The sequence below is a fragment of the Ictalurus furcatus genome, chromosome 20 (assembly GCF_023375685.1).
Source record: "Ictalurus furcatus strain D&B chromosome 20, Billie_1.0, whole genome shotgun sequence".
In the NCBI taxonomy this organism is placed as follows: domain Eukaryota; kingdom Metazoa; phylum Chordata; class Actinopteri; order Siluriformes; family Ictaluridae; genus Ictalurus; species Ictalurus furcatus.
Genome location: NC_071274.1, coordinates 8,879,040 through 8,896,647, shown reverse-complemented (window position 1 = coordinate 8,896,647; position 17,608 = coordinate 8,879,040). Strand labels below are relative to the sequence as shown.

The 17,608-nt window shown below is 37.0% G+C and overlaps 2 protein-coding genes across 2 annotated transcripts in view; one reads left to right on the top strand and one right to left on the bottom strand.

Annotated features, from left to right (window-relative positions):
• The window catches only part of trim55a (tripartite motif containing 55a), a 64,111-nt gene extending 50,179 nt beyond the window's left edge, over positions 1–13,932 (top strand). The window contains exons 4-10 of the mRNA XM_053651662.1: positions 2,093–2,188; positions 5,703–5,848; positions 6,185–6,272; positions 6,479–6,501; positions 6,577–6,701; positions 11,753–12,102; positions 13,422–13,932. Coding sequence (XP_053507637.1) covers positions 2,093–2,188; positions 5,703–5,848; positions 6,185–6,272; positions 6,479–6,501; positions 6,577–6,701; positions 11,753–12,102; positions 13,422–13,517 — 924 coding nt within the window. The 3' untranslated portion in view covers positions 13,518–13,932. The remainder of the gene's footprint in view (positions 1–2,092; positions 2,189–5,702; positions 5,849–6,184; positions 6,273–6,478; positions 6,502–6,576; positions 6,702–11,752; positions 12,103–13,421) is intronic.
• Positions 13,933–13,939: 7 nt separating this feature from the next.
• Positions 13,940–14,557, bottom strand: LOC128624206 (corticoliberin). Its single transcript, XM_053651664.1, has one exon. The coding sequence runs from the start codon at positions 14,507–14,509 to the stop codon at positions 14,018–14,020; it is 492 nt and encodes a 163-aa protein (XP_053507639.1). The 5' UTR covers positions 14,510–14,557; the 3' UTR covers positions 13,940–14,017.
• Between the last annotated feature and the right edge of the window lie 3,051 nt (positions 14,558–17,608).

Sequence of the window (17,608 nt, the reverse complement as noted above, 5' to 3'; positions counted from 1 at the left end):
GGTAGGCCAGGTCTGCCAGGAACTCACCCAGAAGAGAAACAACCACCTCACAGCCTCCAAGCTAGGGACAAGCACAAAAGAAATAGAGAAAATAGCAAAAATTAGAACAGAAGAAAAAGTTATTAGAATGACAAACAAACAACATTAAATACTTATTGGACACACAAGACCCCTTATTATTTTCTCTTTTTCCACACTTCACGCCTCTTGCGTGACCCGCCTATGCACACCTCTTCCTGGTACCCTTTCTGGGACAGTGCCAACCACTTAACTTCTGCCTAGTTTTTTCTCTCCACTAGTACAGCAGTATACAAGCTCACTGTTTACCAAATTACACAGTGAAGATTATAGTTCACTCTATGTGTATCTCAGCCTTTCTATGGTTCTACATTGTCATGATTCAGCATTAACACATTCTTCATGATTAAAGCATATTCAGCACATTCAAAGTCTTAGGCCTTTGACAGATGAAAAAAAATTTCTTATTGATTAATTCACATTTTTTATTGGACCTGATGGATTATGGAATAATCATACTTAAATCAGACTGATCAAGTTAAATATTCTGTATGGGGCTGTGAGCAGACAGTGTCAATAGACTGGGGAAAATAGAAAACATGAATATAAAAAAGTCGCTTGTCAGATTTTCCTAACAAGCAACAATATTGTTTAAAATAAGGTAAAAAAAAAACAAAAAACATGATGTCCAAAGTCCCATATTATAAGCGGACTTGGTAACTCTGATAGGTATACCTCAAACCATCAGATTCATCCTCACAGGTGTTGTTTGAATGCTACTGAAGAGCTCTTTATAACCTGGTTGCATAACCATATAACCTATAAAGCATATCAGCCTTTGTGAGCCGAAGCTATCTATACATATATTTTAATTCTATGGGTTCCAGTTACATTTATATAGCACTTTTCTAGAGACTCAAAGTGTTTTACATAGTATTGGGGGGATCTCCTCAACGACCTGTAGCCATAATGCACCAGAACACCCATCACACACCAGCTATTAGTGGAGAGGACAGTGATGTCACCAATTCAGAGATGAGGATTATTAGGATGCCATGATAAAGAAGGACCAATGGGGGAATTTCACCAGGACACCGGGGTATACCCTTACTCTTTCACCATAAGTGTCCTGGGATTTTTAATGAGCAGGACCTTGGTTTAACATCTCATCCGAAAGACCATGCTGTTTTTACAGTATAATACAGAATAATTAGGCCCCACACAGAGAGCATCCCCTGCTGGCCTCACTAATACCACTTCCAGCAGCAACCTTAGTTTTCCCCAGGAGGTCTCCCATCCATACTGGCTAGGCTCAACCCTGCTTAACTTCAGTGGGAAACCTGGCGAGAACTGCAGGGAGATATGGCTCTGGTTGTGCAGATTGGGACCTCTGGTGTAAACTGCAATTGCATTAGATCATAGTTAACAGAATGTACATTTACACAATGTGAATCACAGACTTCTATGATGCACATAGTCACAATTTTGCATAGTGATGCATTGTTTCACAGCCGTTGTGTCACAGTGTACCGTTACACCAATATCCAGTACATATCACTATTCATGGTTGTTACTATATCTACATCATGGTTGATTGTTATTAACACTGTAACCAGTGTATTACATATTGTATTTATTGAGAGATTAAGTCATAATATTCAGCAAATGTGCAAAAATTGATAACATTAGTCTGCTAAAGATAGTAGCCAGTATCTCAGGCTGTTAGTAGACTGAGAATTTGGAGTCAAAATGAAAAGGTATGTATTAAATAAGATTTTCTTCTGCCCAACCTTACATTTAGCCTACATACTACTGCTTTGCTGACAGTAGCTGAAAGGCTACCCTATCAGAAGTATTCTTCTCTAAGTGAAGAGAAACACTTTAGTCATGCTTTCTCTGGGGCTGGCTACAGTATGCCCACTATGTCAGACAGGACTACAACACTGAGATTTAATTAAATTTCTTTCTCCTCTTTGTATGTGTGTAATTTTGCTTGTATTTCCTCATTGTAAGCCCTTTGGATAAAAGTGTCTGCTAAATGAATAAATGTAAATGTAAATGTGTGTTTTTGTAGACAGAGTTGACAGAGGGTGTTGCTATGCTAGTGGGAAACAATGACAGAATTCAGGCCATCATCAGCTTGCTGGAGGAGAGCTGCAGAACAGTGGAGGTGTGTGTTTGTTTCTGTCTGTTATACATGCTGTACAAACATGTTTAGGGCATTATATTAGATATGGTCCATGGTTCTGTAGGACCTTAGCACAATCTTTCCTTGCAGAAAAAAACAGCCAGTGGAAACACAGGAAACACAGTTTTCCTTTCTTAAGTTAAGGTTAACATTAAATATTTTGCATAAGCCATGCACATACAGGGGTGCTCAAAAGTTTATGAACCTTTTAGAATTTTCTATATATCTGCCTAAATATGACCTAGAACATCATTAGATTGTCACAAAACATCATTAGAAGTCCTAAAAGTAGATAAAGAGAACCCAATTAAACAATTGAGACTAACATATTATACTTGGTCATTTAATTATTGAGGAAAATGATCCAATATTACATATATGTGAGTGGCAAAAATATGTGAACCTCTAGGATTACCAGTTAATTTGAAGGTGAAATTAGAGTCAGGTGATTTCAGTCAATGGGATGACACTCAGGTGTGAGTGAGTGACCTGTTTTATTTAAAAAACAGGGATCTATCAAAGTCTGATCTTCACAACACATTTGTGGAAATGTATCATGGCATGAACAAAGGAGATTTCTGAGGACCTCAGAAAAAGAGTTGTTGATGCTCATCAGGCTGGAAAAGGTTACAAAAGCATCTTTAAAGAATTTGGACTCCACCAATCCACAGTCAGACAGATTGTGTACAAATGGAGGAAATTCAAGACCATTGTTACCCTCCCCAGGAGTGGTCAACCAACAAAGATCACTCCAAGAGCTAGACGTGTAGTAGTTCGCGAGGTCACAGTAGAATCCAGGGTAACTTCTAAGCAACTAAAGGCCTCTCTCACATTGGCTAATGTTAATGTTCATGAGTCATCCATCAGGAGAACACTGATCAACAATGGTGTGCATGGCAGGCTTGCGAGGAGAAAGCCACTGCTCTCCAAAAAGAACCTTGCTGCCTGTCTGAAATTTGCTAAAGATCACGTGGACGAGCCAGAAGGCTATTGGAAAAATATTTTGTGCATAGATGAGACCAATATAGAATTTTTGGTTTAAATGAGAAGAGTTATGTTTAGAGAAAGGAAAACACTGCATTCCAGCATAAGAACCTTATCCCATCCGTGAAATATGGTGATGGTACTATCATGGTTTGGGCCTGCTTTGCTGCATCTGGGCCAGGACGACTTGCCATCAATGATGGAACAATGAATTCTGAATTCTGAATTATACCAGCAATTTCTAAAGGAAAATGTCAGGATATCTGTCCATGAACTGAATCTCAAGAGAAAGTGGGTCATGCAGCAAGACAACAACCCTAAGCACATAAGTCTTTCTACCAAAGAATGGTTAAAGAAGAATAAAGTTAATGTTTTGGAATGGCCAAGTCAAAGTCCTGACCTTAATCCAGTAGAAATGTGGAAGGCCTGAAGCAAGCATTTCATGTGAGGAAACCCACCAACATCCCAGAGTTCTGTACTAAGGAATGGGCTAAAATTCCTCCAAGCTGATTTGCAGGACTGATCAACAGTTACCATAAACATTTAGTTGCAGTTATTGTTGCACAAGGGGGTCACACCAGATACTGAAAGCAAAGGTTCACATACTTTTGCCACTCACAGATATGTCATATTGGATAATTTTCTTCTATAAATAAATGACCAAGTATAATATTGTTGTCTCATTTGTTTAATTGGGTACATTTCAGACGTGTGAAAATCTTATGATGTTTTAGGTCATAATTAGGCAGATATTATAGACAATTCGAAAGGGTTCCCAAACTTTCAAGCACCACTGTATAATGTGTTCACCTAGAACAGTACACTAGCAATGCAATGCAGCATAAATAACCAGCAGTAGCCAAAGTTTAATATCATTATCAACTTTGCCAAAAAGTCCTTGTTATCAAATAACATGTTAACCCATTCTGTAAGCTAACAGCCTAATTTGAATGTAACCATCTGCAGAATCCACAAAAAACACAACTTTTTCTGTCATTAATTAACTGAGTTAATCAACAAAGTAAATCACTTACTTTCCAGTAAAAATATCGGAAATCAGAGTTGGTTGGTTTTGTTGTTGGTGCTGCATTCTAGAAGGCCTGCATCCTTCTTCTTCTTCTTCTTCTTCTTCTTCTTCTTCTTCTTCTTTTCTTCTTCTTCTTCTTCTTCTTCTTCTTTTCTTCTTCTTCTTCTTTTCTTCTTCTTCTTCTTCTTCTTCTTCTACATGGCTTAATAGATGGGCCAGCCTTTTATCTGGTCATTGTAGCTTACATTTCCTTAAATTTGTGAGAGGCAGATTCTTTATTTCAAATTAAATATTTATTTGTTTTTGTATACATTTGCAATCTTCCCTGACAGAATTATATGCAGTTTATATACTGTATATTGAAGATGTATGACATATCAAGATTAGGTAATATGGTGTCATGAGCTTATTGTCTGCATTGGCCGCATTAGTGCAATTATCAGTTAGTGCTTAGTCTGACACTTAATGGAACACTAACCAGTAATTCCACCTCACAGGAATAAAAACTGTATAATTGTTTGTGTGCTTGTCTGCATGAGAGTTCTTGCAGCTACAGTGCCCTCCACTAATAATTACCCCTGGTAAATATGAACAAAGAAAGCTGTGAAAAATTCTTAGTCTAAAAGTCTTCACTGTTTAACCTTTTGATATTTTGTTTAAAAATTCACAAAAATACTCTGCTCTCATGGATATCAAACAGTTGCAAACACAACACAGGTTTATCCTCCAAAAAACCCAACTTTGTTATATACAGGATTTCCCACAATTATTGGCACCCCTATGAATTCATATGAGAAAAATATATTTGAAGTATATTCCAATTGATATTTAATTTTTTTTTAGTACACTTGGGTGGCTAGTAACAGGAAATTGTTCAACCATGACTTCCTGTTTCACAGGGGTATAAATATGAGGTAACATGTAAATATGGTGGTGGCTCTTTAATGTCTGGGGCTGTTTTATGCCAGAGGACCTGGACATTTTGTTAGAATACATGGCATCATGGACTCTACCAAATATCAACAGATATTACATGAAAACATGACTTCCTCTGCCAGAAAGCTTAAAATAAGCTTTCCAATAAGTTGGATCTTCCATCAATGGACGATGATTCCAAAAATACATCAAAATCAACACAAAAATGTTTTACTGACCACAAAATCAAGGTCCTGCCATGGCCATCACCGTCCCCTGATTTGAAACCCATAGAAAACCTGTGGGGTGATCAGAAGAGGAGAGTCCACCAGTGTGGACCTCAAAATTTGAAGGAACTGGAGAGATTCTGTATGGAGGAATGGTCTCATATTCCTTGCCATGTATTCTGCAACCTCATCAACAAAAGATCAAAATGTTAAACAATAAAGACTTTTAGACTTTAAGAATTTTTCACAGCCTTCTTGGCTCATATTTACCAAGGGTGCCAATATTAGTGGAAGGCACTGTATAATTATGTGTGCCATTCATTTCTGTCTATCATGTGCATAGGAGAATGGGCGCAAGCAGAAATCGCATGTGTGCGAGACATTTGATCACCTGTATGCATTGCTGGAAGATAGGAAAGGAGAGTTGACACTGAAAATCAGTTCTGAACAGCAGGAGAAACTTGATTACATCAAAGGCCTACAGCGCAGGTACACACACACAAACATATACACTATATGACCAAAAGTTTACAGACACCTGACCATCACACACATATGTCCTTGTTGAACATCCCAGATTCCATATTTTGTCCAACCTTTGCTGTTATAAAGACGTCCACAAAGACACACAAAGACATCCTATGCAATTATGTGCTTCTAACAGTGTAGGGAAGGCCCACATATGGGTTTGATGGTCAGCTGTCCACTTACTTTTACTTTATAGTGCACATCTGATAACCAACCTCTTACACACACATTAAGAGGCCATAAGAGATAATACACAATCAGTCAGCTCCAGAATTATTGGTGCCTTTACTTACACAGGTACACAGAGCACCTGGACAAGAGTGCAAAGCTGGTGGAGACAGGAATCCAAACCATGGAGGAACCAGAGATGGCCATCTTCCTGCAGGTCACAGATACTCTCTTGTAAAATGTTTTCTATTTATTACTATTCATAACTATACTTAAGTTTTGCTAAAACTATACCTAACCCATTATTTTACTTCAGGAGCTGGAGCTTTTACTTTTTCAGTTGCAGTTGCATAATGTTCTTTAAACATCCAGAGTAAAATTAGTTACTGACCTAAATGCTGTCTCTCTCACCCTCTTTAACAGAATGCAAAGCCTCTCCTACAGAAGTAAGTAAACACAGAAGGATTTAACATAGTTTTACATAGTTTCAATCCTTTACAATGTTTCTTTTTCTCTCTCAGAATAGCAGAGGGCAGAAACACATCTTACTTGGAGAAGTTGGAATGTGGCTATGAAAATATGGATCATTTTACTGTCAGTTTTGATCATGAGAGGAGAGCCATCCTTAGCATTGACTTCACCAGAGGTAACTGTGTGAGTTTATAAGTTCATTTACACATTAGCTAAGGTGCAAAATAAAAGGTTGTTGTTATTTCTGGATAACTTTATCATATTTTTGATGATGGTTGTCAGATCTCTTCCTGAATAATCGAATACATATTTTTAAGGGAATAATTCATAATCATAATAATTCATAATCATTGTAGAGCACTTCTAAACTGTTGTAATGCAATGCCATTATCTGTATTTGTATCTGTATTTGTTCCGTGCTCAAGATATTCATATCTGTTTCCATATTTAGATTTAGACCAGATCATTTTATTTGTGATCATCATTTTATATGTGAAACCCTACCCCTGGAAACACTGGAAAAAACACTGAGGAAAACAGTGCTGCTGGAAAAATAAGTGATTTTTACTCGCAATTTATAAGAACAAATAGCAATTTGCAGAACTTTATTCAACTCGTGATCAAAACACCATGTGGAACTTTCTGGACAGCTTTTTATGTTCTATATAATGTGATTGAGTAAGCAAGCTAAATATGTTTCACAACAAAATGTCTTTCCAAAATCGGTTGGATTTATTATAGATTATTATTAATGTTATTAATACATTTATTAGACAATAATATTTTATTTGATTTACTTTGGTTTGGGGTTTTTTAACATTCCAAGACGGTCAGAAAATTTAACTGGCTTTTATCGGAATTCATGAGAATTTGAGGTGTGCTAGAGGACAGTTAATGAGAGCTTTGCTATGGTGGGTTAGTTTAAAAAATACTCTGCAGCATCCAATATCTTGTTTTATAGCAAATAAATTAAATTGAAATAGTTACATTTAGTACATTTCTACAAAATGACACAAAAAAAATTACAAAGTGATGAAAAATGTGTCTCCCTTCCCCAGTGCCCACATTTTTTCATCCAATTTCAGGTCTTTTGTGTAGTTTTTGAGATCTAGTTGGGCTGGAATTCTTGCTAAAACCTGGAAACCCTGGTTAATGATATTACCTCAAACACAGTTGAATGAATAGCTGCTAGACTGTATGCTGGATGATTGTAGGTTGTTGACTCTCAACTGTTGATTACAGGGTTACTCTTAAGATTCACTAAATAGTAGCCTATAACAATAATCAAGCCCCCTGACTTAATTTTTTTCTGTTAATGTTGTCCTGTCTCACCAAAATCTATGGTCATGAGCCCAGTAGCTCATTGCTACATTGCACACAGTATAGGTTGGCTACCAGAGTAAACCAGTGATGAAAAAATTTTATAGTGTTCCTCTTATTGATATCATGTTAATGAACTTGGCCTTTGTCCCCCAAGCAGGGTTGCTAATTTCTGCATATAACATCGATGCTTTGCAGATGCTGCAGATCAGATATGTGTGTGCACCATTGTTAACTTGTTTCCAGGCAAAGACTAAGAAAAAGAAGAAAAACCTTACTGCTTTTTCCTATGCCTGAACATTTTGGGTTAGTTTCTAATTTTTTGTGTGAGTTTTGAGTTGGGGGTGGAATTTTGAAACTTGTACCCTTGCCTGAGAGCTTCCACAAGGTGTCCCTTCAACCTCTACATGAAAGTAAAAATATTGTTTAATTCTGGCTTTTTTGTTTTGTTTTATTCTGCTTGATCCCAGTCCTGATTTACAGACCTCATCTGAAGTCAAGAACAATAGTCTGTCTACTATTTGTATTTTTTTTTGTATTAATTTAGGACTCATTATCTGTCCATTCTGAATAATGTACTTATATTCAGTTATATCCCAATTCTAAAGAAGGGAAAGTGAACATTTCTTTAATATATAAAGAACAATTTATAAAGAAAAGTAGCAATAATTACTTCACATGGAAAATAGGATGAGGAAACAATATATCAATTAGATTTTTTTGTGTCTGCTATTTGTTAATGGTAGCCATGGCAAGTTCTGATCTCTGTCTCACACAGTGTTTCTAAAAGTGGGGTCTGTGGCAGCATAGCTGGGGGTCTGTGGCAGCATAGCTGAGGGTCTGTGATTTATTTATTTTTATTAGTGAAAATCCAAATCCACACAAATATACACAAATATAAGTTATAGGACTATAAATATTGTCAGTTTGGACCTAATTCTGTTGGTGGACATTGCAAGAATAAAGAGATCTTTGGCTCCAATGCATAACTAGAATATTATTGTACACAATAACTGGAATAATGAGTGTGTTTGATTAATTCACAAGAAAATATTTGTTAAGGGGGTCCATGGAAATAAATTGGTCTTTGGCTGCAACAATTTCCTGAACAGTAAAACCAAACTGAAACTTGCCATATCCATATAATTGCACATCCAGTATAAAGACCATTAATAGTAAGTTCACAGTATGATGCTTCAAGAAAATGTTCAGATCACAATATGCCCAAAAATTTGTGCTCATAATATATGTGTGAATGACAAGATATTCATGTTACTGAATATTTACGATGAAACTTACGGTCATGGTAATATAAAGTTATCATTTCAAGAAAGGCATTGTTTTAATGAACCTTATCATCAAAACCCAGTGATTGGTAGAATTTGGCCTTCAGCTGGTGGAAACCATTTTTAACAAACATTATAATATGTAATCATCATTCTCGAAGTGGCTTTTAGGCTTAGTAAATCACATTGTGCTAAATTAATCTATTTGCACAGACTCAGATGAATTCAATTCAATTTTATTTGTATAGCGCTTTCTACAATAGACATTGTCTCAAAGCAGCTTTACAGAAATATGTAAACACGTATACAGATATTAAAAGTGCGAATTTATCCCAATTGAGCAAGCCGGTGGCGACAGTGGCAAGGAAAAAGTCCCTTAGATGTTAAGAGGAAGAATCCTTGAGAGGAACCAGACTCAGAAGGGAACCCATCCTCATCTGGGTAATAACAGATAGTGTGAAAAAGTTCATTATGGTTTTATATGAAGTCTGTGTGGCCTTAGAAGCAGCCGTAGTCCCAGCAATCTGTAATTGAAGTAGGTGAGAGCTCCATCCAGAGGTAGGACATCCGAAACGGATCAGGCAGGTCCGGAGAGCAGAAAGGATCAGGATCTCTAGTATCTCCATAAAATCATGTGTGGCTCGACAGAAGGATTTATTAGGACTGTGCTTAGCGTAACAGAAAGTCTAGCCATGGTAGGCTTGATTAAACAAATATGTTTTAAGCCTAGACTTAAACACTGAGACTGTGTCTAAGTCCCGAACACTAATTGGAAGACTGTTCCATAACTGTTGGGCTCTATAAGAGAAAGCTCTTCCCCCTGCTGTAGCCTTCGCTATTCGAGGTACTGTCAAATAGCCTGCATCTTTTGATCTAAGTAGGCGTGGCGGATCATAGAAAACCAAAAGGTCGCTTAGATACTGTGGTGCGAGACTATTTAGTGCTTTATAGGTTAATAATAGTATTTTATAATCAATGCGAGATTTCACTGGGAGCCAATGCAGTGTTGATAAGATCGGGGTGATGTGGTCGTATCTTCTGGTTCTAGTTATGACTCTAGCAGCTGCATTCTGGACTAACTTGAGTTTGTTTATGCTCCTACTGGAACATCCAGACAGTAAGGCATTACAGTAATCTAGTCTAGAGGTGACGAAAGCATTAACTAATATTTCTGCATCATGTAGTGACAATATATTTCTTATCTTACAAATATTTCTGAGATGAAAGAAGGCTATCCTAGTAATATTATCTACATGAGCACCAAATGATAGACCGGAGTCAATAATTACTCCAAGGTCTTTTACTGCTGCACATGATGAAACAGAAAGTCCATCCAGAGTTACTATGAGATCAGAAAGCTTACTTCTAGCTACACGTGGTCCTAGTACAAGTACTTCTGTCTTATCAGAATTAAGTAAAAGGAAGTTAGTTAGCATCCAACGTCTAATGTCCTTTACACATTCCTCAACTTTACTAAGCTGCTGTCTGTCCTCTGGCTTCGCTGAAACACACAACTGTGTATCCTCAGCATAACAGTGGAAGCTAATTCCATGTTTACGAATAATTTGACCTAGAGGTAGCATATATAAAGTAAAAAGCAGTGGGCCTAAAACAGAACCTTGTGGAACACCAAATTTAACCTCGGTATGCATGGAGAAATCTCCATTTACATCTACGAACTGATAACGATTGGTCAAATAAGACCTGAGCCAGGAGAGGACTGTTCCCTTAATATGCCAACAACATTTTCTAATCTATCAAGGAGAATAGTATGATCTATAGTATCAAAAGCTGCACTAAGGTCAAGTAACACAAGCATGAATCAATTTGCATCTCTTTTGCAGGTATAATTTACACAAGACTTTATCTCTCTCTCTCTCTCTCTCTCTCTCTCTCTCTCTCTCTCTCTCTCTCTATATATATATATATATATATATATATATATATATATATATATATATATAGTGGCAGAAATAAGTATTGGACGCATCAACATTTTTTTCAGCAAAAATACTTCCAATGAGGCTATTCACATGAAATTCTCAGTGTTAACTCAAGAAATCTAGAACTATAAAGAATTCACAACATTAAAGCCTATAAATAAAGTTGGTGTGATGTTGTGTGTGATGTTGCTTCCACTTGCGGATAATGGCCCCAATGGTGCTTACTGGAGGATTCAGAAGTTTAGAAATAAGTCTGTATCCGATTCCATCAATATGTTTTGCAGCAATAAAGTTCCAAAGTTCTTGGGAGAGCGCTTTGCTTTTACCCATCATGAGATGTTTCTTGTGTGACACTTTGGAAATAAAAAGCCTTTTTATAGATCATCAATTTACTAACCCAGCTGATATTAATTTGCACAGATAGGGGGTATAATACTTTTTCCCTGTTTAATTCCACTTTGTTACACATAACTTTATTTATGGACTTTAATGTTGTGAGTTCTTTATATTTCGGGATTTCTTGAGTTAATACTGATGTCTGGTGAAAATTTCATGAGAATAGCCTGATTGGAAATACATTTACTAAAAAACGTCCAATACTTATTTCCCCCCACCATATGTGTGTGTGTATATGTATGTATGTGTGTGTGTGTGTGTATACATTTCGTGGTCTGCAGATGATGATGAAGCTGGTGACAATCATGATGAAGAAGAGGATCATGAAGATGAAGTGGTTAATGATGTGCGTGTCAGTGGCCAAACTCAGGAGACTGAAGGATTAAAGACCCCCGCTCTCAAGCAAACCCCTATTCTGACTCCAGACTCCCCACAAGTTGTGGACAGCACATCTCAACTGACTGCTGGTCTAAGCCCTGCCCAGACACTGGACTTGTGTTCAGCACAGAACACACCACCAACCACTTCCACTCCTGCCCAAACAACAACCACCAGGATGTCACAGAATACATCCTCAGTCACACCCACTCCAAACACAGCCCCCAGCACTCCAGAAAATAGAACCACAGAGGTAAACCAATACAACATGTCTCATAGTCCAATACACACAAGCAAATATATTGCATACATCAGGAAAAGTGAATCAACAGAAATAACTAGCTAATCCTAGATCAATATTCTTCCCCATGCTGTCTGATTAAGTGTGGCTATTTCATCACCTTCATCAGAATGTTTACTTCTGCATTCATTCAGTATGTGAGAGTGGGAGATTCTGCAGATGCCAGGCATACATTCATGAAGAATCCAATTTGTCAGTGCATGATATACATTGGTGCTTGAACGTTTGTGAACCCTTAAGAATTTTCCATATATCTGCATAAACATAATCATATTTTCACACAAGTCCTAAAAGTAGACAGAGAGAACCCAATTAAACAAATGAGACAATGAGACGGGTGCAAGTGAGCACTGTTTTATTTACACAGTCTTCACAACAAATGTTTGTGGAAGTGTATCATGGCACAAATAATGGAGATCTCTAAGGATTTCTGAAAAAGAGTTGTTGATGCTCATCAGGCTGGAAAAGATAAAACAAAAAACATCTCGAAAGAGTTTGGACTCCATCAATCTACAGTCAGACAGATTGTGTACAAACGAAGGAAATTCAAGACCACTGTTACCCTCCCCAGGAATGGTCAACCAACAAAGATCACTCCAAGAGCTAGACATGTAGTAGTTCGCGAGGTCACAGTAGAATCCAGGGTAGCTTCTGGCTAATGTTAATATTCATGAGTCTACCATCAGGAGAACACTGCATGGCAGGGTTACAAGGAGAAAGCCACTGCTCTCCAAAAAGAACATTGCTACCCATCTGCAGTTCACAGATTTCACAGACAAACCAGAAGGCTATTGGAAAAATGTTTGTGGATAGATGAGACCGAAATAGAACCTTTTGGTTTAAGTGAGATGTGTTATGTTTGGAGAAAGGAAAATTCCAGCAAGAGCACCTTATCCCCCCTGTGAAACATGGTGGTGGTGGTATCATGGTCTTGGCCTGTTTTGCTGAATCTTGGCCAGGACTGCTTGCCATCATTTATGGAACACTGAATTCTAAATTATACCAGCGAATTCTAAAGTAAAATTTCAGGACATCAGTCCGTGAACTGAATCTAAATAGAAATTGGGTCATGCAGAAAGACTGTTGTCCTAAGGATTATTATTATTATTATTGTTGTTGTTGTTGTTGTTGTTGATATTGAATTTTTTAAAAGGAATATTAGATATGAGATATAGCTACATACCCCGTTTTGCATACTTCATCTTCTCAATACCTTCTCTTTCTCTTTCTCTCTCTCTCTCTCTCTCTCTCTCTCTCTCTCTCTCTCTTAGGGGTCCACCAACCCTAGCACAGGACTTGCCACTCAAAGCTCAGATGGCCTTCCACGCCATGTTTTCTCCTTTTCCTGGCTCAATACCCCCAAGTAAAAATTCTATACTAAATGGGAAAGTTTCTCAGAAATTATGTTTGTTTACCAGGAATTCAGCAGAGACATCATGACAGTTTCTTTTTTTTTTACTTTCTGTGATTTTTCTAAAGGGACAGTTTATATGCACACATGGCATATAAACTGTCAGATATTCCATTATGATAAAAAATATATTCTTTAACTACAGACTCCATTTCAGTCTCCAGTAGTGGGACAATGTATAGGACAGTATAGAAGAATTTAAAAGATGTGTAATTCACAGTAATTAAATGTGATAACTGCTATAAGCACTGAGTGTGAAATAAAAGAATATGAATATCAATTTCTCTACTGTTTATTTTACAACACAACTTCCTGTGTAATCACTGCAATAATACATCGCAACACCGTTTAATATAAAATTAGCACAATGAACGAGGGAACAGTATGAACATATGTTATAGGTTATAGTTCTAGGGACATTATACTTCAGAAATTTAAGGGAATAACGTGTTGCTTTTACTTCCCAAAAAAGTCCATCATTTTTCGGTTGTTACTTGCCTGTTGAGCTAATTGTTCAACCCGTGCCATCTCCAACACCTCGCGCAGCAGGTGAAATGTCAGATCCAGGGAGATTGGCGGTTCATTGCCCCGACGCTTCCTTTCAGCCGAGTCCGCCAGCTGGATGAAGCTGTCCGTTAAAACGTTACCAAGCTCATCGACCTCTTCCTGCAACAACCTCTGTGTGAGCTGCATCTGGAGTGCACGGTTTACGGTGGTTGCTCGTGGCGGAGCGCTTTGTTCAGAAGCGCGCAGACCCTGCTTTGGGTCATCCAGCCTGATGAAGTACTCTTCTCCCAGTCGCATGAGGATTGGTAGAAGGGGTCGCTGCTGTTCCGTTAGTTTAGAGCTAGCGCGCTCATCCTTAGAGAAGTCTATTGCTTTGCATTCGTTGCGCGGAATGAAAGTGCTGAGCACCGCCACCAACGCAAACAGCACGTACCGCTTCATTTAGAGGGATGCTCGGCGATCTGTAAACGGAAATACAACATTACTGAAAAGTTCAGTTATTCACCTGTCCAAGCAAGACTGAAACAAAACTGAAAAACTTTCAGTTTAACCCGTTTTGCACGTAATTGAATGTAATTTGAAAATGAAAACTTTTTTATATTTAAAAAAAAAATTGATTTTAACCAACAAATATGCTAAATTTAATTGGACCTATAATAAAAGCTCTTGCATTTGCATCTTGCACTGAATATAATTAAACTTACGGCGAATATAATACGACGCTTTTCATATCTTTGTTTAAAAAATAAGAAATTAATTATTAGAAGTAGATCTTAAATGTTTTTTATTATGCCATTGCTTCTAACCGGGTAAATGAAACAACAGTCCTTACAGTAACCTACCTGCAAAACCCCGTTTTTCTGTTATTCTGTCCTTATACCTGCCTCTCAATCACAAGCAGACACAAGTCCCTGCAACACAAGCTTGGATCAAATATATAGCCGAGAGGTGTGCTTAACTCAACCATGCTCACGCCCCACTGTAATATGAGAAGTGGGACTACGCGTTCCATGGTTTCGAAAGCCGTTTTATCTTTTATTAGTATAGCGTACCACGTAGTAATAAAAAAATTATAAAATCCACTTACTGCTAGTAAATACAGTTTTTAGAAAATACATTGTTTCTAATCAGAACTCGAATTCAAGGCATCTGTAATTCAATTTTAACTAGTCAGAATGGTATTTTTTACTTGGGAGAATGGTATTTTACTAGTTGACATTATTATTATTATTGCCAATACTTATTATTCTTTATAATTAGTGGTCTTTGCGAAGCTAGCATCACTACTGTAATCTCACATACTTATTAGCCTATTATTGCCGCTTGATATGCAAAAAGCATCACTATTATAATTGCCCTATATAGTTTCGCTATTTAAAAGTTGTTGTTGTTGTTATTATTATTATTATTATTATTATTATTATTATTATTAGTGGAGCTTGAGAAGTGGGGAATAAAACACGTGTGTTATATCTAGGATGTCATTCGGCTAACATGTTCGTATCACATATATTATATCGCACACAAAACATACAGTGCCCTCCACTAATTTTGGCACCCTTGGTAAATATGAGCAAAGAAGGTTGTGAAAAATTGTCTTTATTGTTTAATTTTTTTATCTTTTGTTAAAAAAAAATCACAAAAATTCTCTGTTCAAAATATCAATATTTGATCATAATAACAATTTGCTTATATTTACCAAGAGTGCCAATATTAGTGGATGGCACTGTACCTCAAAATATGGGAGAAGTGTGCTATTACTTTTCTTAGCGTTCCCACATGTACTTTGCGTGCACATGGGCAAAAACATTTTGCCCCATAGAGAATTAACGGTTTCCATGAATGAAAATAAAGAGATGTAGAGATGTACCAATGTATCGGCCGATAAACGCTATTTTTCAGACAGTTTAAAAACATCCAATAATTAGGGCCGATTATGTCCTGTCAATTATATCCTGTCAATCAAAAGAGGGTGGGAAAACACATCAGTTGTGTGCTGTGTGTAAAGATGATGTCTCTTGTGTGGAATGACGACAAAATTGCAGTTTGTAATCTCTGCACCACTAAAATTTTACACCGGAAGTGAGCAGCAGTGAAACAGGAATTTCGGCATCAAGAAAAATAAATTTTCCCCACACAACTCGCGTGCTGCTCGCGCTGAATTAATGAATACATCCTTGAAAGATTTAAATGAAGCTGAGTTGACAAAAAAGTATATATTGCACAGAAAAATATATTTGTAGAGTAGTATATTTCATATCCAGTTAATGTTAATATATTAAAGTTTATATTATATATTACCAGTTTGATGTTCAGTGATGAAGTAGAAATGATTTTATTTGTGGTGAGTGAATGTGAGACAAACAGGAGGCTTTTTAGAATTCAGTCAATTAATTCTGTTAATATGAATTAATAACATTCAATAAGTTAAGATATACTAGATACTAGATATACTAGATCATACTTTAATCTTCAGAATTTAGTTCATGTGTTAATGTTAATTTGAGTAATGTGTTTTCTATTTATGAGACCAGTTACTGTGAAACAACTTGCTGAAACGGAGAGAATAAAGTTTTTATTTACATTTCTTTCAGAATTGTGGAATTAATTATTATTAATTTAAAAGAAGGCATAAAAGGCAGAACTATCAGTATCGGTATCGGCCGATATCACTCTGAATAATAGGTTATCGGTATCGGCTGAGAAATTTAGTATCGGTGCATCTCTAGTTTCCTGTCGCATTGTTGATGCATGTCGCTGTATGTGTGAACGTAGCATCACTCTGTGAATGTACCTGTAACAGAAAATGTCTCTTCATCTATCTCTCTATCAATGCCACACACTCTGCATCCATCGCTCTATCAATCTACCAGTAGTACACACAAACACTCTCTCCATATTTCTTTCTATCAGTCTACCTGTATCACTCTCTCACTTCTATCTATCTATCTAATCAACTCTACAAGTACTGGCACCCTATCTGTCTATATCTAATCTAATGTAGCATTTCTTACCAAGTGATAGTTTAACAGTCACAAATACCATACACGAATCACTGCCATCACAGACCAAATGGATACAGCATTTTTAGACTTCAAAGTTATTTTAAAAAATAGACTGGATATAAAGTCTACACACCCTGTTAAAATGGCATTTAAAAAAAAAAAAAAAAAAAAATATGTCATTACTGGGAGGCGGAGGCAGGTGCACTTGCAGATTAGCTTTAATATAAATATAAACAAAACACAAAACAGTAGTTATAGAACTTGTAACCATAAAACAAAGACCATAAACACAGCAACAGAGACAACGGCAAAGAAAGACAAACATAAGACAACCAGAGTAGTGCAAACTGTGGCTATAAATACCCATAAGTGCTCGATAATGATGAGTCTTTATTGATCACATATACATATAGCAGGGAGTTAGCTCGGGGGAAGGGCAGAGCACAGACCCACAAGAGACAGATTGCAGTCACAATGGGTGGTTTTTATTTATTTTAGTGTGAGCTGTCCGTCGTGAGGGGGCGAGGGTGCGTGA

Coding starts and splice junctions, on each gene's coding strand:
- LOC128624206 (XM_053651664.1), bottom strand. CDS start 14,509: ATGAAGCGGTACGTGCTGTTTGCGTTGGTGGCGGTGCTCAGCACTTTC.